The sequence below is a fragment of the Periophthalmus magnuspinnatus genome, chromosome 22, assembly GCF_009829125.3.
Source record: "Periophthalmus magnuspinnatus isolate fPerMag1 chromosome 22, fPerMag1.2.pri, whole genome shotgun sequence".
Taxonomy (NCBI): domain Eukaryota; kingdom Metazoa; phylum Chordata; class Actinopteri; order Gobiiformes; family Gobiidae; genus Periophthalmus; species Periophthalmus magnuspinnatus.
Genome location: NC_047147.1, coordinates 24,664,255 through 24,687,953, shown reverse-complemented (window position 1 = coordinate 24,687,953; position 23,699 = coordinate 24,664,255). Strand labels below are relative to the sequence as shown.

Sequence of the window (23,699 nt, the reverse complement as noted above, 5' to 3'; positions counted from 1 at the left end):
AGTCCTGCAGCTGTTCTTGTGGTGACTGGGTTCTGTTGCCAAACCAGGTGAAGTCGATACTCGTCTCTGCTCTGATTAGTCACTTTAGTGTCTGGTGTTTCACTGAGCTCAGTTGGATTCAGTTCAGAAACATTTTTAAGACCAGAGTTTGACATTAGCAGATATACAGTCTGGTATCTTCACTATTCTCTGAAGCAAACGAAGCGTGCTCTAAAGTGGTGTTTTGGACTTGAATTTTGTATTTGTATTTTGCTTATTTTTGTATTATTTTGATGACCTGGACTGAAGCAGGACTGAACCAAAACTGGACCCTGGACTGACTAGATCTTAAGACTTCACCAAGTAGGACCAAAACAGGACCTCAAACAGGACCCATGTACCTGATATGGCCTTTTCATGCGGCTTGTTTTAAATGTGAGAGTCCTGTACTAGTTCAATATTCACTTTATTCCAGAAGTTCCCGTGGGCGCCGCCATTATCATTTGGGTTGTATTATTTTGTATGGAGCTGCTGATCTTGACAGCAAAGCCGTTTTGAAGCTTCCCAGAGAATCAGTGCAGTGTTGACTTGTTGTTGCACATAAACATTGAACATTTGACACAAACCCACCTACTTTATATAATATTTTAGCGCCAAAACTTTTCCCAGAATCTCCATTGAAAAGAAAGAGATTTCCACTTAACTGGAAGTGCTTCTACAAAGAAAGTGCAGTTTAGTTACTTTTACAGCGAGTGGATAAGGTCAGTATGCCTGTAAGTTCTTTGTGGAGATTTAAAAATGCTAAAAATGTGTGTTATTTTCTTTGGGGCTGGAGTGTTGGCATTTTTCTGATGTTGAAAGTTGCCTTCAGGGAATCAAGTTAAATTTGGCTCAGGACTTTCTGTTGAACACAAGAATAAACTGCTGTGAATGTCAAGAACTGTCTGCTCCTGTCTGATCCTGTCTGCTCCTCTGGCTCTGCTCCTCTGCGTCTGCTCCTCTGGCTCTGCTCCTCTGGCTCTGCTCCTCTGGCTCTGCTCCTCTGCGTCTGCTCCTCTGGCTCTGCTCCTCTGGCTCTGCTCCTCTGGCTCTGCTCCTCTGGCACTGCTCCTCTGGCACTGCTCCTTCCCAAATCTAATAGTTTCACTTCTCCTGCCTCTAACTGTCTTCTCAGACTTCAGTGAATGAATAATTAAATATGTTGAATTTTTAAGCATCTTGTTGCGTAATGCTTTTACTCACAGTCCACTGATCCTTCTGCTCCTCTCATTTTACCACTCTACAAAAACATAAACTGTCTCCCGATGGAAGACCTCAATATGGCCTCTTTGAAATATCACATTCTCATTTTAATCTTTTAGTATTTTTGCTTCCTAGAATTGAGTCTCACCCAAAACTTGTCGTCTTGTAACTTTCTCCTTGCATATTGTCATATGTGAAATCATTTAATGTAGTTCATAAACTTTTTTTTGTAACTAGACTGGTTTAAACTTGGTTTTAGTCCTGGGTTTAGTCCTAGGTCTAGCCCCGGGTTTAGACCTTGTTTTATCTTTGATAATGAACCAAGATAAATGACGTCTAAACCTGATCTTAAATCCAGGACTAGTCCCGGTTTACTCACGGTTTACTCCTGGTTTAGTTCTAGTTTAATCCTGAATTGGTCCTTGCAGCAAATTACACTTTTCAAAGTAGAAAGTCAGTAAATGACCTGTTCCTATTCTCCCTGTGTGTCTCTCCTCTCTCTGAGCCGTGTCTCTCTCCTCTCTCTGAGCCGTGTCTCTCTCCTCTCTCTGAGCCGTGTCTCTCTCTCCTCTCTCTGAGCCGTGTCATTCTTTCCTCTCTCTGAGCCGTGTCTCTCTCCTCTCTCTGAGCCGTGTCTCTCTCTCCTCTCTCTGAGCCGTGTCTCTCTCTCCTCTCTCTGAGCCGTGTCTCTCTCTCCTCTCTCTGAGCCGTGTCTCTCTCTCCTCTCTCTGAGCCGTGTCTCTCTCTCCTCTCTCTGAGCCGTGTCCTTCTCTCCTCTCTCTGAGCCGTGTCCTTCTCTCCTCTCTCTGAGCCGTGTCTTTCTCTCCTCTCTCTGAGCCGTGTCTCTCTCTCCTCTCTCTGAGCCGTGTCCTTCTCTCCTCTCTCTGAGCCGTGTCTCTCTCCTCTCTCTGAGCCGTGTCTCTCTCTCCTCTCTCTGAGCCGTGTCTCTCTCCTCTCTCTGAGCCGTGTCTCTCTCTCCTCTCTCTGAGCCGTGTCTCTCTCTCCTCTCTCTGAGCCGTGTCTCTCTCTCCTCTCTCTGAGCCGTGTCTCTCTCTCCTCTCTCTGAGCCGTGTCTCTCTCTCCTCTCTCTGAGCCGTGTCTCTCTCTCCTCTCTCTGAGCCGTGTCTCTCTCTCCTCTCTCTGAGCCGTGTCTCTCTCTCCTCTCTCGGAGCCGTGTCCTTCTTTCCTCTCTCGGAGCCGTGTCCCTCTCTCCCCTCTCCCGTCTCTCCCCTCTCCCGTCTCCCCACTCCTGTCTCTCTTCTCTCTCTTCTCTCTCTGAACCATGTCCCCCTCTCCTCCTGTCTCTCTTGTCTCTGAGCCATTTTCCCAGCGAGCCTGAATTTGAGTTTTTCATTTTAATCTTGCGAAATCCCTGACTGTGTTTTGATGTTCGCTGGAGGATTATTCACAAAATCTCTCTCATACGCCACATGTCATTTCAGTCCAAGCACATTTTCACAACGAGACACAGAATCATGTTTGGATCAAAAACAAACCAAAAATCCTCACTAAAAAATGGTGGAGTTTGAAATGTGTCCATGGTTGAACTTGTCCTCAGTGTCATTGGGAGTCCATAGTCCCCTTAAGCTTAATGAGAGCCCTTAACTGTAACGCATAACATATTTATATCACCATGTTTCCTTTTATTGTTTTCAAAATGCTATATTTATGGAAAATGGCCATGAGGGAGCTTGTGGAGTGAGCTTTGGATAATATTGTGCTGCTAACTGTAAGAGGGTTTCAGTAGGGCTTGGGAGAGGTCGCTAGATTAGTCAAACATGTATGGATGACATCAAAAACCTCTGCATGCATGTTTTTGATGAGGGAACAACATAATTTCAGATGGAGGGCAGGGGCCTGTATAACTCTTTGGATGATTCACGTCCTTCGAAAGAAATGGTCTCCAAACGTCTGCTCCACAAATGTTGAACCTTCTCATTATTAGTTTGGAATTGGTTCCTTAAACTTGTCATATTAATCTGATGGTTTAAAATCCTTTCAACTGACAACAATCAATAAACCGGGGACTGAGCCGGGGACTGAGCCGGGGACTGAGCCGGGGACCGAGCCGGGGACCGAGCCGGGGACCGAGCCGGGGACCGAGCCAGGGACCGAGCCGGGGACTAAACTAGGGACTAAACTAGGTACTAAACCAGGGACTAAACCCCGAGACGTGTCTGCTCTTTCCTGTAGATTTGTTGTTAATATCTGAGAGGAGTTGTCAGAGCAGTGTACTTCAGTCTCGGATGACGTCACTGCAGACACACTTTCACTTCCTGTTCCTCTCCAGTGTGTGGCCTTTGACCCTTGACCTCAGCGTGTGGTCAGGGAAGGGTCGTTAAATGGTATGACCGCTTCACATAAGGAACACTTGTCTCTTTTAAACAAGGCCAGTGGTTAAGGACTGTGGAGTTTTAGTGATGCCACACAGAGGAGAAGAGGGGGAGGAGAAGAGGAGTATGAATATATTAGGACAAATGATCGGATTTCACAATCACATTTTTGTGTTACAAATATTTTGGAAAGAAACATTGATTTAACAGTTCTTCACGATTATTTGCCCCTAAAAGATCAGCAGTCCCCTAGTCTGTGATCAGCTTCAAGTTAATGTGACATAAATGCATGAATGTATTTACAATTATTATTTTTATCTTTTTGTTCTTAAAAGTACAGTCTGGAGGTGGCACGTCACCTGCATGATTCCATAGAAACAAAGTTAAAACCACAGTTAGGAACATTGTCCATGGAAATAGATAAGTTTAATACAGTGGGATGCCAGCTCCCTCACAGTAAGAATGCATGTTTTTTTTTTTTTCTCCAAGTTTCAGTGCGATAAACACAACCAAAATGAGAAAAACATGCTGCTTTTTTTGGCTAAAGTTTAGTTCTTAAGATTATATTGTGACCTGAAAATCATGTTTATCAATGAACTGTGTCATGGCATTAATTTCACGCTTGGATAAACCAACTGCATTACATAATCAACCAACTGTTTTTGAATCAAGTGGATTTAGTTTTTTTATTATTCCAAATGTCCAAAATGCCCAATAGTGCACAGAAGAGCTGTTTGTAGTATTGTAACTGCTGTGAGAATAGAGTGAGCTGTTCTGGCTCTGACTAACTCCTCAGAAATGTGCGACCTTCATTTGAGATAAGACTTGGGGAGGATCGAACAGAGAAATACTGCCATAGTTTAAGCACTGGTCATTTCATTTGTGAGAGTCAACACGCCTGCTGCTACGGTACAGAAGAGGGACAGTACGGAACAGAGGAGGGACAGTATGGTACAGAGGAGGGAAGGTACGGTACAGAGGAGGGACAGGGTGGTACAGAGGAGGGACAGGGTGGTACAGAGGAGGGACAGGGTGGTACAGAGGAGGGACAGGGTGGTACAGAGGAGGGACAGTACGGTACAGAGGAGGGACAGTACGGTACAGAGGAGGGACAGGGTGGTACAGAGGAGGGAAGGTACGGTACAGAGGAGGGACAGGGTGGTACAGAGGAGGGACAGGGTGGTACAGAGGAGGGAAGGTACGGTACAGAGGAGGGACAGTACGGTACAGAGGAGACCCAGGGTGGTACAGAGGAGGGAAGGTACGGTACAGAGGAGGGACAGTACGGTACAGAGGAGACCCAGGGTGGTACAGAGGAGGGAAGGTACGGTACAGAGGAGGGACAGGGTGGTACAGAGGAGGGACAGTACAGTACAGAGGAGAAACTGAATGGTACGGTACAGAGGAGGAACAGTACGATATAGAGGAGGGACTGTATGGTACAGAGGAGGGACGGCACATTACACAGGAGGTACAGAGGAGGGACTAAATGGTACTGAGGAGGGACTGTACGATATAGAGGTGGGACAGAGGTGGGACAGAGGTGGGACAGAGGAGGGGCAGAGGAGGGGCAGAGGAGGGACAGAGGAGGGACAGAGGAGGGGCAGAGGAGGGGCAGAGGAGGGGCAGAGGAGGGGCAGAGGAGGGGCAGAGGAGGGACAGAGGAGGGACAGAGGAGGGACAGAGGTGGGACAGAGGTGGGACAGAGGTGGGACAGAGGTGGGACAGAGGTGGGACAGAGAATATATGGTGCGGAGGAGGGACTTTTGACCCGGTTTCAGATTTTGGAAAGAGCAGATGTGATTTGAATAATTCACTGAGAATATGTCTAACACGCTCTAAAGGGCTTCATATTTTATGCAACTTTTACATTTCTCAGCAAAATGGATTAAGTTTGTAGTAAAAAAGTTTAAGAAAAAAGTCCATGGTTAAGATCTGATTTAGTACTCAGGGAATAAATAAATAAAATAAAACCCAGGGGTCTAACCAGGAGTAAACCAGGACTAAAAACTAGAGATGCACCGATATGGTCATTTTAGGCTGATATTTCCTCTATAAGAAGTGTAGAAATGTATTTTTAAATATATAGGCCATTTTACACACATAATATAACCTATAACCTATAATTTTATGCTTAACACAAGAAATCATCAGAATGGTGAAGTCTCAAGGCTTTTTACTGTAATAATTTGATTTATCAGACTAAAAGTGTGTCGTCATGGTGATGCTCTATCTCCGCCTGTAGCAGCAGCAGCAGCAGCGGTGGTGGATCAGTGCCTCCTCTTCAGCCCCCTGTGCCCTGCTCACAGGGCCCCTCTGCTTCTCTTTTAACCTCTCACTCTGTTATTCTCTTCTTTTAAACTCACTCTGTTATATGGAGTAAACATGGACAAAACTGATCCTTTAGGAGGAAAACTGGTCAAATGTCTGCAAAACATTTGCAAAGGGATGGTGGAGTTAATCCTTTCATTACCGCAAGAGCGCAATATCGGCCAATTGGTATCGGTGCTTTTGGTCAATACTGATATCAGTCAGTCATGTGAATGTCTGCCGATATGATACTCAGATTAGTTTGGCAAGTTACCATGTTTTTAGTAGAAATGCACCAAGAGTCCATTGATTTACATTCACTACAGGAGTAGCAGCTTTTATCCAGAATACGACCCCGTGGAGACAGACAAAGGTTTTTCTTAAAGGGGACAGTATATCATCTAAAAAACAGCACCATTTGTTAAATATGAATATGTAATGAATCTACGGCCTAACTAGGTCATAACTATGATGACGTCTTCAGTTTAGTTATTCTCTGTAGAGTCGTTTTGTCGAATAGAAAAAGCTGATTTTGCAGCAGACAGGTCCTGAGGCTCGGGCTGCTCCTTTCTCCTGAATACATTTACATGTCTGAGAAAACCTGATGAAATTTCTCCTAAAGAAAGATCTGTCAGATGTCCTACTATCCTCCTATATCCATGCGTGTCAGATGCCCTCCCATCCTCCTGTATCACTCTACCCCTGTTGTCAAGGGATCCTTAAATGTTTGGCATTTGGTTACAGAAACGTGTTTACACTACATTGATATGTCCTCTCCCTCTGTCTCTGAGCTGTATTACATTAAATGAAGTGCAGTTCTCCCTGTGGACTCTTTCAGATGATGGTACTTGTTTATCGTTCGGAGAGCACCCAAGAGGCAGCGAGGAGAGGCCGATTAACTGCTCTTGATGTTTAATGTAATGTCTGACCCTGACTGCTCCCCCTGCTATGCAAAAAAAAGAGCAGAAATGTATAAAACAGATCTAATTTGAACTGGATTAGGACTGGTTTGGCTTGATCCTGTTTTTGATAATTCAAAAGTTTCAGATTACAACACAACATTCTATAGAGCAGTGATATTTAACACAGATGGGGCACTGAAGTTGAATGTTGCCCCAATACAGATTTGTGTTGGAATAGAGTGAACTCTTGGGTCCAGTCACTAATAGAAATGATCAGGTTTAACATTTGTGAATTTGTCTTTTAGCCCTCTCTCCCTTTCTCTATCTCTACTTTCCTTTCCCTCCCCCCTCTCCCCCTTTCCCCATCCCCACCGTTTTCCTCTCCCTCCCTCGCTCCATCTCTCTCCTCTTTTCTCTCCTCCTCTCTAGTCTGGTTAAACCATAGTCATCACCCTCTTGTTAGTCTCCCCCTCTCTCTTTCTCTCTCTCTCTCTCTCCTTCTCTCCCTCTTCCCTCTCTCTCCCTCTATCTCTTCTCCAGGTTTAAACCATATTCGTCGCCTTTAGCAGTGGCAGAGTTAAAGCAGATTATTGCGTCTCTTTGAAGTCTCATCTCGTCTTTTCCACTTTACAGGATTTTGGACCAAACTAAATGCATTTAAAAATAACTCACTTCCTGCGCTCTGTAGAACTGAATGAGACCGGGAGAGTGACCCTGGCTTTCTATGGGCTTCGCCAAACTTGTAAATGACATAATCCTGATGTAACCGGTGTGTAGGTTTTGTATTTGAACTGTCTCTGGTCTTACGTCTCTGGTCTAGTGTCTGCTCTAGTGTCTGGTCTCTGGTCTGGTCTCTGGTTTTAGGACTAGCCTCTGGTCTGGTCTCTGGTCTGGGTAGTAGGAGTTGTAGCTGTAGATGTTGTTGTAGACGGCTGGAAGATCAGTTGTCTTTTAATAATAGGATTGTGTTCAAAGTTCATATTTTAAACTGACTGAAATCTGAAATGTTTTGTTGTTTGTGGAGGAAATGATGGGACTTGAAAAACTGCAGCCTATGTGTTTGACCAGTTGCATCCATTAGTATTGAGATTAATCTTGTAGCCCAAGTTTGAAGGCTGACCAAATATTGATACTTATTAATAACATTCCCTGGGGGTGTGATGCTAACTGTAGGCACTGCTCTGTCTGAGACTTTGTTGGCCTTTAATCTGAGCTTTATTTTAACACAATCTGACCAGAAAGAACTGACTGACAACAAGTGAGCTGAATTGTGCTGTTAAACGAGTCCCTCTCAAATAACATTAGAGTCACAAGCCTAGCGTTAGCCAACCGTTTTTCAGTTAATCACTCTCGCCTTTTTGTTGAAAATCAAACAGGATCACTTAAAACACTTATGTATTTTTTTTTGGTTACTTTTTGCCTGCATTTGCTAATTTGTATATTGTGACACCATGGTAAGTGCTGAACATTTCACCATAGACGTACATGAAGAACACCCCTGGAGTGATGTCCATGTACTCCCACATCTCCTCTGCTAATGGTCCTGTTCATAATCCTGTCCTGTGCTTTCAGTCCGGGCTCTGGCTTCAGTGAAGTTTGACGCATATTTGTGTTTTAGTGACATACACGCCTCAATAACTGTGGTCTGGAGGTCTAAACCAGGTCTCAAACAGGGACTGAACCAGGGACTGAACCAGGGACTGAACCAGGGACTGAACCAGGGACTGAACCAGGACCTGAACCAGGACCTAACCAGGACTTAACCAAGACTCAACCAGCTACCACGTCGAAACTAGGGTTAAAACAGGCTTTAAATTCAGGCTAAACCAGGACTAAACTAGCTCTTAAAATTGGTAGTAAACTAAGAACTCTAACCAGGTCTAGAACCAAAACCAGGACCAGGACCAACACTAAAGCCAGGACTCAACTAGGATTAAAAGCAGGACTTAAACCAATGTTGAACCAGGACTAGAACCAGGACTAGAACCAGGACTAGAACCAGGACTAGAACCAGGACTAGAACCAGGACTAAAACCAGGACTCGAACCAGGACTAGAACCAGGACTAGAACCAGGACTCATTCAGGACTCATTCAGGACTCATCCAAGTCTTAAACCGGGTCTAAACAAGGTCTAAACCCCGGGCTAAACCCAGATTAATACCAGACCTGAGCCCACAGTAATTGGATGATTAGCTGTGGTGTTTTCTGTGGTTGAGGGCAGAGGTTAAACTGAGGTGAGGCGTGTTTGTTTTCCCTGATAGTTACGGTTCGGTCGGGTGGCGCTTAATCCCATTAGGTTTTATTACTCTGCCAATCCCTACTACACTCTTTTAAGAGTTTAGATGTGTGATAATAGGTTAAACTAGGTCTATTCTAATTTTAATTTGAACTGCTTGTTGTATGAGCTTGTACATTTGTCACTTTTAGGGTGAAAAAAAAATAATTTTTATAAAAAAAAAAAAAATACAATACAGCGAGGGGTAACAAACATTTTAACTTTAACTATCTCTTTGAGATTTAAAGAGGAGGTATTTTACTTAAAGAGGAGGTATTAACTGTAACACATATTAGATCACTGTGTTTCCTTTTACTGAAAATGTTATTTTCACCCAAAACAATGTATTAACATTTTTAATAAGTTTTGTTTTTGACGCTCTGAGTCCCCCTCCCTTTGCTCTCCACACTAAGTAACTCCTCCTTCAGAGCGCTGTCACAACACAATCAGTGTGCATCTCACTAATGAAACTACTGCACATCACATCAAGGGACGTGTGTATTGTAGTGTATTGTTTTGCGTCCTGCTTTTGTATATCTATGTAGAATTGTCATGTGGGAGCATGGGTGATGTAGGTTTGTGGGCGGAGCCTTGCACGGCTCGTACTGGTAACCATCACAGAGAATACCATTTTTGTAAAATACCCCCTCTTTAAGTTCCAGTGGCGTTTAAAACATTAGTAATAATCTATTAATAATGGAATCTTTTCCCGTGTCCCAGCTGCCCTGGGTGGGAATACTGAGGAGGACTCTTTGGCTGTGACCTGCTGTACAGATCTGAACTACTCTGTTGTTTTAACCTGGTTCCGACCTGAGCCTCAAGCTGCACTCACTGTTTTAATCTGTTCTCAATGGGATACAAGGAACGGGGGAGAAAGGAGGGGAGGAGGGAGGGGAATAGGGAAGAAAAAAGAAAGAGAAATGAAGAGTGAGAGAAACGAAGAGTGAGAAAAACAGACTTTCATTTGGATTTATTTGCAGTTCATTTTAAAATGAAAGAGAAAGAGTTTGGGGGGGTGTAAAGAGAGGAAAGATGGTACAGAGAGATAGAGCTGGAGAAGAAGAATAGAGAGAGGGAGAGAGCCAGAGGGAGGAGGAGAGGGAGGGGCAAAGGAAAGAGAGACAGGAGTGGAGCGAGAGAGAGCTTCAGGGTTAAACTCAGCCATCTTCTCTTCTGCCTCTCCTGAGACCCCCAAGGCAAAACGGTCCTTTGTCCAAGTGAATAATACATTTGAACCTGGGTCCTTTAGAGTCTCTACCTGATTTTTTTCTGTCTGAAAAAGGTGAAAAATAGAACTACTTAATTTTAAAAGGTTTGCAGTGGTCCAAAGTTACTTCTCACTTACCTTCTGCATCCTGAGCGTCTTAATTATTCACCGCAATGTGTTTAGAAGCACTTTTCACAACTTTAAAACACCAGACCAGTAAAGCTAACAATAACTAACATGCTAATGCACACTTCCTGTTTCTCAAACAATACAATTCTTTATAATTAGATGCAGACAGTGAACAGTAGACTTATTTTGACCTCATGAGCTGCTTATACAATATATATGTACTGGAGCAAGACACAGTTTGCTCAAAAAAAAAAATCCCCTACAGGCCCTTAAATTTACAGGTCGGAGAAAGGTGTGGGAGCAGAACCAGAGGCCTCTGGTTTGTGAGGCAAGAACTAACCACTGTCACATTGTCTCAGTATTTAGAGATTTTTGAGTTTAGCAGCAGCAGAGAAACGTCTTGTGAGATTTGTCTGTTTTGACCCTCATGAGTCACTGTAGCATTCACACTTTCACATGCACACACACCCTCCCTTTCTCCCTCTATCTCTTTTATCTCTTTCCTCTCTCTCCATCTGTCCCTCTGCTCTTTTCTTGTTTTCGCGAAAATCTGATGCTCCTTTAGAGACCAATTTTTTATTATTATTTTTTATGTTATGTTTTATGTTTTTGTTTTGTTTCTTTTTGTTTTTTTTTAGGGAAATAAAGCATAATTAAGTATTATTACCACTGCAGACCCTGAAAACATCAGAAAAACTGTTCTAAACCAGGTCCAAACCAGGTCCAAACCAGGTCCAAACCAGGTCCAAACCAGGTCCAAACCCAGGTCCAAACCCAGGTCCAAACCCAGGTCCGAACCCAGGACTGAACCCAGGACTGAACCCAGGACTGAACCCAGGACTGAACCCCCTACATGGTACCAGCCCTGGTCTAAAATGTTAAACAAATGCCAAGTGCGGTTTGTAAATGGGTACTGTGATGTCATCGTGATGTAATCATGACACAGAGGGACTTTGAAATGAACTGACTGAGAAATGACTCACCCCTGTGTCACATGATTTAACGGAAGAGTGTGAGAGACACAATAAGAAAGAGGAGGAGAGGGAGAGAGGAGGGAGGGGGGTGAATGGAGAAGGGGAGGAAGAAGCGGTGGAAAGGAGAGAAAGATGGAGAGGAAAGTATGATAATGATGAGAGCTGAGGGAGGTGATAAGAGAGTGAGCTGGGATTGAGAGAGTAAGAGAGAAGGGAGGAAGATGGATGGAATGATGGAGAGAAGAGAGAAAGAGATGGATGGAGCCTAAGGGGAGGTCATTGGGAGCAGCTGTGTCACCAGTAGCATGTTTTTGTTCCTCTATTTTTACATTGGCCTCAGGATTCACACAATTCTCAAATTATATTCACAAAGTCACCAGCATCGCAGAGGGATTCAAATCAGACAGAAAAAAAAAAAATAATAATATAAAATAATAATAATAATGATCAAATGTATTTCTTATTTTGTATTTCTGTTCTCAAAATTATGTTGAAATTAGTCTGAGATCTGGTGCTTTGACTTGAGTTTTGCTCAGATTTAGTCCCGTTTTGTCACCTGGCTTTGACCTGGGTTAAACTGGTGGTTTGACCTAGTTTAGTCTTTAACTAGACCTGGGTTTAGCTAAAGTTTTGGCCTGGGTTAGACTTGGTGATTTTATGTGGTGTAGATGTGGATTAAACCTGGGTTTGGACTTAGTCTTGGTATAGACCAGGTTTGGAAGTGGGTTAGTTCTGGTTTAATCCTGATTTAGTGCTGGGTTTTGGTCTGGTTTAGTCCCTGGTTTAGACCTGGTTTAGACCTGGTTTAGACCTGGTTTAGACCTGGTTTAGACCTGGTTTAGTCCTGGTTTAGTCCTGGTTTATTTTAGCGCTCAATTGATAACAAGTCCACCAACTAAATAAGTAACATAGTGAAATGTGTGTGCACTTTTAACTAAACGTTCTGACAGGGAAAAGTCTTTATCAAACGGTTAAAGCTGGACACAAGAGTGTTTATCTGATTATGTCCCTTTAACTTTGTGTTTTTGTCTGGAGGCTCTTCTCTATATTTAAAACTCCATCTGTTTGAATCACAGCTTTAGTATGGGACATCTGCCCCTCTGTCACTGTGCATCACAGTCACCAAAGTGGACCAGGGACTGAGCCGGGGACTGAGCCAGGGACTGAGCCAGGGACTGAGCCAGGGACTGAGCCAGGGACTGAGCCAGGGACTGAGCCAGGGACTGAGCCAGGGACTGAGCCAGGGACTGAGCCAGGGACTGAGCCAGGGACTGAGCCAGGGACCAAGACTAAATTAGGCTTAACCAGAGCGAGTTAACCAGGCTTATTAGGAAAAAAACAATTACAAGTATTTAATTCCTTGCTTAAGTCTAGTTCTAAGGCATTAAGTATTTATTTTAGTGTTGCTATAAAAATCATCCACTGCATTTGCACCCATCCTTCAGTGTCTCTGCGTTAAACCTCTTAGGAGCAGTGGACCTTTCTTCAGATCTGAGGTGTAGTTTTTAAATGTCTTTTTCCCCTCTCTTCTCTGAGCACACGTGTTCCTCTGGCCTTCATTAAAACCACAGCCTCTGCTCCAAACATCTATTGATTTTACTATTGACCTGCAGCACCCAGACCACGTGTTAAAGTAACCTCGTGACAAACCAGAGACAAGAGACCGTTGCACAGTGGTTATCCTGAATTCTCCTCTCAGTGAGGAGGTTGTGGGTTAGACTCCCTGACCTCTCTTTACACCTGAAAGCCTTTGTGAATGCGAACAGTGTGCTTGTCATTACTCCGTCTGCAGCTCAGAGGAACAGGGCTGATTCTCAGTCTACGGCAGTGAGGGATGTCTTTGAAAACGACAGATTTTGTGCATTAATGTTTTGTCCTTCAAATTAACTTTAACTTCAAATTATAAATCAGACGTTGTCTCAATAATGTCTTGGCAGTTACTCATTCACTCTTATTTCTTGGACCACTGCTTTGTACATCTACTTGTGTAATATTATGCTGAAGAAATGTTACTCTTTCTCAAGTACAATTTTTGGCTACTCTACCACCTCTGTCAACTTATAAATCATGTCAAAATGTCCAGGTACCTCCTTGATTTCCTCAGTCCTGGTTTAGTCCTGGTTTAGTCCTGGTTTAGTCCTGGTTTAGTCCTGGTTTAGTCCTGGTTTAGTCCTGGTTTAGTCTTGGTTTAGTCCTGGTTTAGTCCTGGTTTAGTCCTGGTTTAGTCCTGGTTTAGTCCTGGTTTAGTCCTGGTTCAGTCCTGGTTCAGTCCTGGTTCAGACAAAGAGCTCTTTGTATCAGAGGAACAGAAGTCTTTTTGGACAGATTTTTATTGGTTAGTCGCTCAAGGCTTAGAGTTTAAAAACCGTGAAATTTATTTATTCACTTTTTCAGTTTGTCTTTTTTTCAGAGGATGACACTTTGACACTGACTAAAGCAGGACTAAAGCAGGACTAAAGCAGGACTAAAGCAGGACTAAAGCAGGACTAAAGCAGGACTAAAGCAGGACTGAAGCAGGACTGAACCAGGACTGAACCAGAACAGAACCAGGACTAAACCAGGACTGGACCAGGACTGGACCAGGACTGAACCAGGACTGAACCAGGACTGAACCAGGACTGAACCAGAGCCTAAACCATTAAACCACTAAACAGTATGCATTCCTTAATTTTAAATTAAATCTTGAATCAAACGCTTTGATATAAAATGTATTTTTTACTGTTCACTTTTGTTTGTAAGGAAACTTGATTCTTGATCCATTGCAAACATCACTAATGAAAATCACAATTGCATAGACTACTTTGTTTTTAGTTGCCCTTTAGCCCACGTAACCCTCAAGTTTTAAGTAGCTCCCCTCTACTCCTCATTGTGTCATGTAAATTTGATCTATTCCAAGTTTTGGATTTACTCTTCACCTGTTTCATTTCGTTTCATTGGGAAGGACGTTTCTGTTATCTCTTGTACAGTGTGTAGTTGTTGTGTGTTTTGTATCGCTGATGGGGACATGCGCACACAGGAAGTTAGGCTCGAGGGAACAGGAAGTAGCTCGGATCTGATAACGATGATCAAATATCCTCCTCTTTAACAGTACTGACACAAAATCACAGAGACAATCCCCTGAAATATTTAAGCAGTTTAAAAAGGGAGAAATGTGATAATACGGATTATATGTGTGCAGCCAGGACTGAAACGAGGACTGAAACGAGGACTGAAACGAGGACTGAAACGAGGACTGAAACGAGGACTGAAACGAGGACTAAAACGAGGACTAAAACGAGGACTAAAACGAGGACTAAAACGAGGACTAAAACGAGGACTAAAACGAGGACTGAAACGAGGACTGAAACGAGGACTGAAACGAGGACTGAAACGAGGACTGAAACGAGGACTGAAACGAGGACTGAAACGAGGACTGAAACGAGGACTGAAACGAGGACTGAAACGAGGACTGAAACGAGGACTAGACCAGGACTTAAATGGGAATGAATGAGGACTGGACCAGGACTAAACCAAGACTAAACAGGAGCCTAAACCACAGTATGCATTAGTTAATTTTAATTTAAAGAGAATCAAACGTTGTGATTTAGACTTCCATTTTCTTTGGCTGTGTAATAATGGCTTTTATTGAAATTAATCTGCATTTATAAATTTTATGTGGGCTGAACAGATTTATTTTAAGTTGTGCTGGTTGAAGCCAGTGTCAGTTGGCGACCATCTTAACTGACCCATTTGTGTGGAGGATTTGATATTTTTCTGAATGAAGTTTTGGAGTTCTGATCATTCCCAAAAGCCAAGATGGAGGCCAGTGATTGTGTTTTCAAATCTGTTTAATCCTTAACAGATTGTTGCTTTGTTTGTCCATCTGTTTCCAATTCAGCTCGTCTTTTTGTGAAACTGGCTTGGATTGGTATAAACACTTTTTAAAATTTCACCTTTTGATCCAATTTTCTGTGTTTTTTTTTTTTTGCAGGCTTGACAACAGAAGGCTTGTACAGAGTCAGCGGCAACAAAACGGACCAAGACAACATCCAGAAGCTATTTGATCAAGGTAATACTTTCTCCTTCCTACAGGGGGCAGACTAACCACAGTAGCACGGGGGACATGCGCACTCCACTCAGAGAGATCAGGAGTTTAACCCCCTACCTCCATACTGAGAGGAGTCAGAAATTTGGGGGAATTTTGGGCAGAACTTAACTCCCTGAAATTCGATCTCTTTTGCAAAACCTGTTGAACTGCAGCCTGCAAAAACGAGCGGCCATTTTGTTGATTGTTTCCAGATTTGGGACATTTTAAAAACATTCCGGTGAACTTTTGGGGAGCGGGTCTCTCTCTGAAACAGAGCTGAGTTAGGACCTAAGTTTGTGCCGTAAATTTGCCCCAGAGACGAAAAAGTGCTCAAAACGATGAGGCAGAAATGAGTAAAGAGAAACACATGTCGAAGCTGGATTCATGCCAAATGGTCCAGTTAGGAATATTACTGCAGTATTTGAATCATAACAGGAAAACCAGGACTGGACGGGGGACTGGACGGGGGACTGGACGGGAGACTGGACGGGAGACTGGACGGGGGACTGGACGGGGGACTGGACGGGGGACTGGACGGGGGACTGGACCGGGGAGTGGACCGGGGAGTGGACCGGGGAGTGGACCGGGGAGTGGACTAAATCGTGGACTAAATCGTGGACTAAATCGTGGACTAAATCGTGGACTAAACTAAATCGTGGACTAAACTGACTTAACCGGGACTGGACCTGTGATAATCCAGGTTCAGCTCGACAGGCAATGCACAAATTCGAAGGAATTAAATCAAGAAAATGTAGCTACATGTGTGTATATATACAAACTTTTCTGCGAGTACTGCTACTGCTACATACCTCGGCTACTTTTAACAATAGACCAAAATGTGGCTGTCACTCACACACCACATACGCAGTGGTTAAAGGACACAATGGTATTTACCAGAACTGACGCTCCAGTTAAGTTTTTTTTGGTGTAGTACTAACTAATCTGCACACACACACACACTTTTTCGTGTCCATAGTCTTTGTGGTTGTAGACATGGCGCTGACAATGGTACTCGTGTTACTGGTAGTAGTCTTAGTATTAGTAGTTGTAGTATTTGTAGTAACTTCCTCTCCTCTCTTCCAGATCACAGCATAGACTTTGTGACTCTCGACGTCGCCATAAACGCAGCAGCTGGAGCACTGAAGGCGTTCTTCGCAGACCTGCCTGACCCTCTGATCCCCTACAGTCTGCACCCAGAGCTGGTGGAGGCCGCAAGTACGGAGCATACTTTATATATCTACACCTATTATACTGTTCTGTTAAGTGTTCAAAGCAGGAGAAAGGACTGAATCAAAAAACTGTGACTTAGGGTTAGGTTCAGCACAGAAGTTGATAATGACTATAAAAAAAGCTTGTCTCTTAAAGGAGTTCTGTACTTAAATGTATCTTATATATATTTAAGTTACATTGTGTTAGTCATTCTCACAAAACATTAATTATTTCTATTATCTGCCTCTAAGTTTTACTACCCTGTAAAGTTAAGTAACGTTGATGCAGTTGTATGACCTGGTCTTGAGCCAGTTTCATTGTGGGTAATGGAGTCACTGTTCAGAGTTGAGTTATTTGAGTTTAACAGCGCTGACTGTAACCTTTTGACACCTGATCTGTGACCCAGGAAGTGAAGCAGCTCCTTATTAGTGTGATGGATGAGGCGAGCAGGTGAAACTCCACAGAGGGAGAGGTTTGGGCTAAAAATAAAAAACGAGAACTGGTTAAGATCCGACAGGGGAGACAGAGGAGCAGAGAGAGAAGTTATATTAAAAAGTGTTGCAGATGGATGATAACTGAAATACATTTTGAATACTGGTACTTTGATTTCTTTGATCAGACCAGAATTTAACACAACCTTTCTTGTCCCACAATGGAAAGAATATGTGTTGTCATACTTGACCTTATGAAATATTTAGTTAAATGTCAAAGGTTAAAGGTGTCCTAAGTAACTACCAGCTTGTCTCGTCGAGATGTTATGCGCTTCCCTGGAATGTTCCACAATATGACATTAAACTTATCTATCTTGTATTTATTTCATTATTTTGGCTAGTTTTGTCGCTCAAAAATACAATGGAAAACATCTTACTGTGTGCGGACCTTGCCATAGATCTGACCTGTAACTTCGCCTGGTGGAGTTTTAATATTTTACTGTGAAACATTCCAGACAAAGCAATAACGTGATGACATAATACACCTTTTAAGAAGACCAAAACTGTCTCTTTGGATTAGACTTTGATTGGTTGAAATGGTCAGATTATTTCATATCCTCTGCTGATACAGTCAGTGAAATGTGCCTTGATGAAAAATGAGATTCCTGTGCAATTCTAATTAGAAAATATTTACATGATAATAATTTAATTTAATCTAATGAAATGCAAATAGTTGCTGAGTAACTGAGCATTTAAATAAATAGTAATAGAATCTCACTACTTAAGTCAATTAGATGGATCCACTCTATCGTCCTGCAGCAGAACATATTAACGCCACATGCTTAAAAATCTATCAGGCATTTCTCCTATCAGGCTGTGTTCACATTTTAAGGTTTCAGATGGAAGGCGGGGCCGATATGACTCTATGGGAGATTCACTGTTTTTGAAATAAATCTCCAAAAATAAATCTCCACAAATGTTGAACCTTCTCATTATTAGTTTGGGATTAACTCAGATATGAACCATAAACCAGGTCAGCACATCTGGATTTGACAGTTCCACAGCCAACTCCACCTGAGGATTCTGTCTCAGCTCAGGTTAAACTTTAGGGATTCTACAAGGGATTTTAATATAATACAAAATATAATGTATATTTGAGAATCTGTGTAGTTTTAATGGGGTAGTTTTCATTATAAATCCTAGTGCGCCCTCTGCTGTTTGTGAGGAGACACTGCTTCTGCCTAAGAGTTTTGGGATCTGATGCAAACATACTTATTTCTATTACACTTTTTGATTTAAATTTGATCTATTTTTGTTGAATTAACAGTTGCTTTTATGTTTGTCTTTTTTGTAGAAATCGTGGACTACATGGAGCGACTTCTGGTTTTAAGGGAAATCGTGAAGAAGTTTCCTCCAGTGAATTACAATGTGTTCAAGTACATCATCACTCACCTCAACAGGTAACAAGACCAGGACTGTACCGGGACTGAAAAAAAGGAATGAAAAACGGGACTGAAATATGTGTCAAATATAGAGTTACTGGCTAAAATATCAGGACTAAACCTGGTCTAAACCCTGTCTCAAACAGGATTAAACTAGTGACTAAACCATGAATATAGGAGGGTCCGAGGGCATCTGTCGCACAGGGGCATATCTGGACGGGAGGGCATCTGACACTTTTTTCCTTCTCTCTCTTTAGGGTGAGCCAGCACAGCAAAACCACACTGATGACTGCAGATAACCTCTCCATTTGCTTCTGGCCCACTCTGATGCGCCCGGACTTTGAGAACATGGACACGCTCTCCACCACAAAGCTGAACCAGTCTGTCGTGGAGTGCTTCATTCTGCAGAGCGATTATTTCTTCCATGGAGGAGAAGTGGCCGAGAGCTCGAGCAGCGAAGGGACCCCTCCTCATCACTGTCACAACATGGTCGAGGCTCTGCTCCCTCTGCAACTGCCCCCTCCTCTGCAGCCCCAGCAGATACAGCATTCAATACCAGCTGAACCGCTAATATGAGGGGCATAACATGTCTGAAAGAGGACTGAACCAGGACTGAACCAGGACTGAACCAGGACTGAACCAGGACTGAACCAGGACTGAACCAGGACTGAACCAGGACTGAACCAGGACTGAACCAGGACTCTACTCCCTCTGCAATTGCCGCCTTTTCTGCAGCCCCAGCAGATACAGCATTCTGTACCAACTGAGCCGCTCATAAAAAGGATAAACCAGGACTGAACCACCTCCTGTGCAACCCTCTCAAATACAGCATTCTGTACCAACTGAACCACTCATACGTGACAGCCAGGTCTTAACCGGGACTAGACCAACACTAAAGCAAGCTGAAAATAGCCTAACTTTAAAGGGAGGGAGAGGAAGAACTAGACCTGGACTAGACTTGGACTAAATCTGGGACTAAAACAGGGAGAAACCTGCTGTTGCCTCAGCAAATCCAGCATTCAATTCGGACCAGACCAGGACTAAAACCGGACTTGGTCAAGAAAAAGGTCTAAACCAGAACTTGAGCAGGACTGAACAAGAACTACTTTTGCAACCTCAGCAGATTCATCCCACTTTGACCCACAGAACAGTTGTATACAGGCACTAGTATACACACTAGGACTCAACAAGGACTCAACAAGGACTCAACAAGGACTCAACAAAGACTCAACTAGGACTCAACTAGGACTCAACCAGGACTCAACCAGGACTCAACCAGGACTCAACCAGGACTCAACCAAGACTCAACCAAGACTCAACTAGGACTCAACCAGGACTCAACAAGGACTCAACAAGGACTCAACAAGGACTCAACTAGGACTCAACTAGGACTCAACTAGGACTCAACTAGGACTCAACTAGGACTAACAAGCACACACCACTAACCTAAATGCATTAATGCTAGAATTACTGTTAGTTTAAGCTAGCCCAACTAACCACTAGGAAACCAGGACTAAGCTAGGACTAGACCAGGACTAAACCAGTACTAAACCTTACTTACAGAAAGCAACTCTTTACTTTGTCATGAATGCACAATAAATATATTTAACGACAATAAATGAGACGTTCTGCGAAACTCCCTTCAGTCCTCTGCAATAGTGTCAACTACTTTGGACTGGACAGATCCTCAAATGAAGACGAATTTGACATAATCAAAGACATGTTTGGACAAGTCTTCTGATTCGGTGGCTTTCCGATCATCATCTTTACCTGGATTTGAGAATAGTGTCGTCGAAATCTGAACGAATTTTGGAAAATTTGAAAAACTTGTTGAACTTTTCCGAATGGTAAATCTTTGGCACATAACGTCGATACTAAAGTGAAATCATTCTGAGCAGGGTTTGTGGACTTAACCAAGACTGTTTTGAAAAGCACACAACTGTCCTGCATTCTCCTGCAACGAAAGGGATGAAAGGGATTAAAAACTTCAAATTGTTCAATGGATATTTTAAAATTCCGGGTTGATTCTTGGATTTGAGTCTTCCCTGCTTTTTTTGCTTCAACTTCTGCTAATTCTGACCCGCAAAATCGAAATTAATCTGGGTCATAGCCATGTTTTGTTCCTCCACTGTGACTTTAAGCAAATAGACAAGGATTTATTACAAACTTAAAATGGAAAAAGTGGATTATTTTTTAATTTTTGGAGTTTTTTTTGAAGGTGGAACGAAGACTGTTGTACCTCCACCGCTGTGAACTGCGCCCTCTCCTGGACAGCACATGCACGCTCGGTGTCCAAGGTCCTTTGCGATGATTTCAGTTTTATTTTTCGTTTATTTTTAATGTTTTTGTATTTTTGTCGCTGTGTGATGGAGATGAGTGGTTATTTGTCTGTATGTTCCATGTTTAAGATTTGAGAAGATTTGAAAGTGGTGAAAATTTAAAAAGATAAAACTAATTGTAGCCAAGAAATTGATGCAAAAATGTAATCGCCAACTAAAAAACCTCAGATGATAAAGATGAGGAGTTTGGGTTGTTCACAGCTAGTTTGTAAAAGAAAAACAAAAGGTTTAAAGTAAAAGAATGTACATGGAATTGTGAAAAAAAAAAATCTATAAAATGTGCCTTGTAAATATATATGGCACATATAATGATGGCCAGTCATGAAATCCTAACTTAAAAAATTAGCTTTAAATAAATGGTTACTGCAAATTAGGGTTGTCAAAAGTATCGAAAATCTGATACTAATTGATACTAAAACTAGCATCGAAAATAGATACTTGTTCAAGCAGGTATTGAAACTAAAGAAAAAAATTGCATAATGGATAAATTGGACTTTCCTGAACAGTTCCATCTTGAGTTTTATCAGACTGCTAGAATAAACAAATACTATGATTGTGCATTGACAGCTGCAGTATTGTGTAAAAAAGAGCTTTTAAAATGATCATTTATGTATCGAGTCTATTCTTTAGTTTGAAAATTGAGTTTGACATGTCAGTATTGTGACAACACCAAGTCAAAGAATCATTGTCTTGATTTAACGTTGGTTTAGACTTGGTTTTGGTCCAGTTTAGACCTGGTCTATTTCTTGGTTTACTTCTGGTTTAGACCTGGGTTTAGTCCTCACATAGTTTTCGTTTGCTCACAGTTTATTGTAAAGCAGAGATAAAGCCAAGCTCTGTAATCCAATAACTAAACTAACCTAAAGATGCACTATGCAACTTTTTGATTGGGGGTTCCTCTGTCTGCTTGTCACCTCTTGTCTCCATGGAGATGCTGTTGATATGTCTGAAATCTTCCAGAGTATGGTATTAAACTTGCCCATGTTTAATGTTTTAAAACACCTTGAGCTCATACATACTCTTAATGTGAGCGGGGTTGCCTTTCCACAGATCTGACCTATAATCTCCCCTGTACGTCACCCGCTTGTCTCCATAAGTATAGGTAAGTTTAACCATACTGTGAAATATTCCAGGCAAAGCAATAACAAGCAGTTGGCACACCCTCCACCAGAAAAGTTACACAATGCATCTTTAAATAGAACCACAGAAATGAACTGAGGAAGAAAAATCTGACAAGGGATAAAATTGTGTTCTGAGATCAGACGTAGGTCTGATGTAAGTTTAAAATTTCACATCCAGAAATAATTCTTAATATTTCCAAATGATACTCCGTGGGTTTGACCCAATTTGGACCTGGTCCTGGTTGAGACCTGGGGTTATTTTAAACCTTGCTTAGTTCTCATTTTGTCCCTGACTTTAGGGTCCAGTTTACTCCTTAAACTCATCTGTATTCCCTTTTTCAATTTGAATATGAAATAATAATTGAAACAGTTCGTGAAAATTAACCTCAAAGTACTTAGTCGTTTTTTGTAGCTTCCAACAAAGGGTTTAGACTTGACCTGGCTTAGTCTGGATTTAGACTGGGTTTAGAACAGCTTTAGCCCGGGTTTAGACCAAGATTTGACCAGGTTTAGACCAGCTTTAGCCCAAGATTTGACCGGGTTTCGACCGGGTTTCGACCAAAATTTGACTGGGTTTAGACCAAGATTTGACTGGGTTTAGACCAGGTTTACACTGAGATTTGACCAGGTTTAGACCAGGTTTAGACCAAGATTAGACCGGGTTTAGACCAAGATTTGACTGGGTTTAGACCAGGTTTACACTGAGATTTGACCAGGTTTATACCAGGTTTAGACCAAGATTTGACCGGGTTTCGACCCTTTTACTTTCTCCGTTAAATGACACAAACTCGCTGTGAACAAGTCTAAACTCCATGAACTCGAACTGTGTGATCCCTGCGTGAACCACTAGGAGACGCTACGTTCTTCCTCCCTGTTTTTCTGCATGTCTGTTTTAGTGCAACTTTTAACAAGAAAAAAGAAAACAAAAAATAATATGAACTTGTAAAGGATTTTATCAGGAGCCCGACGAGAAACGGGCTCAAACCTCACTTTTAATTTCTGTCAGAAATCATCATATTTTTGGTTAAATAGTTTGTTTTTCCTATAGACAGATATATATATGAGTAAAGCTATATAAATCTTAACTTGTAGTGGGGTACTCAACAATACGCTATGGGACAATGTGAGCGAATGAATGAGAAACTAATGTTAAAGTCTCTGTACCGGATTTTTACCGTCTTTAAAAACGTGAAACAAAGAACTAGTTCATTTCAAATGGTTTGCAGTGAAAGTCCAAAGTTATTCCTCACTTACCTTATGCATTATGAGCATCCTAACTATTCACTGCGATGAATTCATAAGTGCTTTTCACAGCTTTTACAGACCAGAGCAGAGTTTTGCCATCACTGTAATGCTAAAAACAACTAGCATGCTAACTAGTCCTGACACTTCCTGATTCTTGGACGATACGACGCTTCGATGTAGATAGTACACAGTGGTCTTATTTTGACTGCAAGAGCTGCTTATACGATATATTTGTACTGGGGTAAGACACATTTTGCTGAAATACATGAGGAAAAAAATCAGGTACAGGGCCTTTAAGTCATTTTCATCAAAAACACTTCCATTTTCTATATTTTGCATAAACATTTTTGCTCTGTAACCCTGTTCTAATGTATGTAGATTCCTCCTCAAAAACATACCTGGAACTTAACCTAACTTTGTATTTAAGTGTTTTTGATGAAAAGCAGTTTGTGTATTTTCTGTCTGATACAAAAATCTGTAACTAAAACATCAGA

The 23,699-nt window shown here is 42.1% G+C and overlaps 1 protein-coding gene across 1 annotated transcript in view; it reads left to right on the top strand.

The window, feature by feature from the left end:
• The window catches only part of arhgap5 (Rho GTPase activating protein 5), a 40,852-nt gene extending 17,720 nt beyond the window's left edge, over positions 1-23,132 (top strand). Inside the window, exons 4-7 of the mRNA XM_033988022.2 lie at positions 15,323-15,400; positions 16,502-16,633; positions 18,413-18,518; positions 18,758-23,132. Coding sequence (XP_033843913.1) covers positions 15,323-15,400; positions 16,502-16,633; positions 18,413-18,518; positions 18,758-19,076 — 635 coding nt within the window. The 3' untranslated portion in view covers positions 19,077-23,132. The remainder of the gene's footprint in view (positions 1-15,322; positions 15,401-16,501; positions 16,634-18,412; positions 18,519-18,757) is intronic.
• Positions 23,133-23,699: the final 567 nt, after the last annotated feature.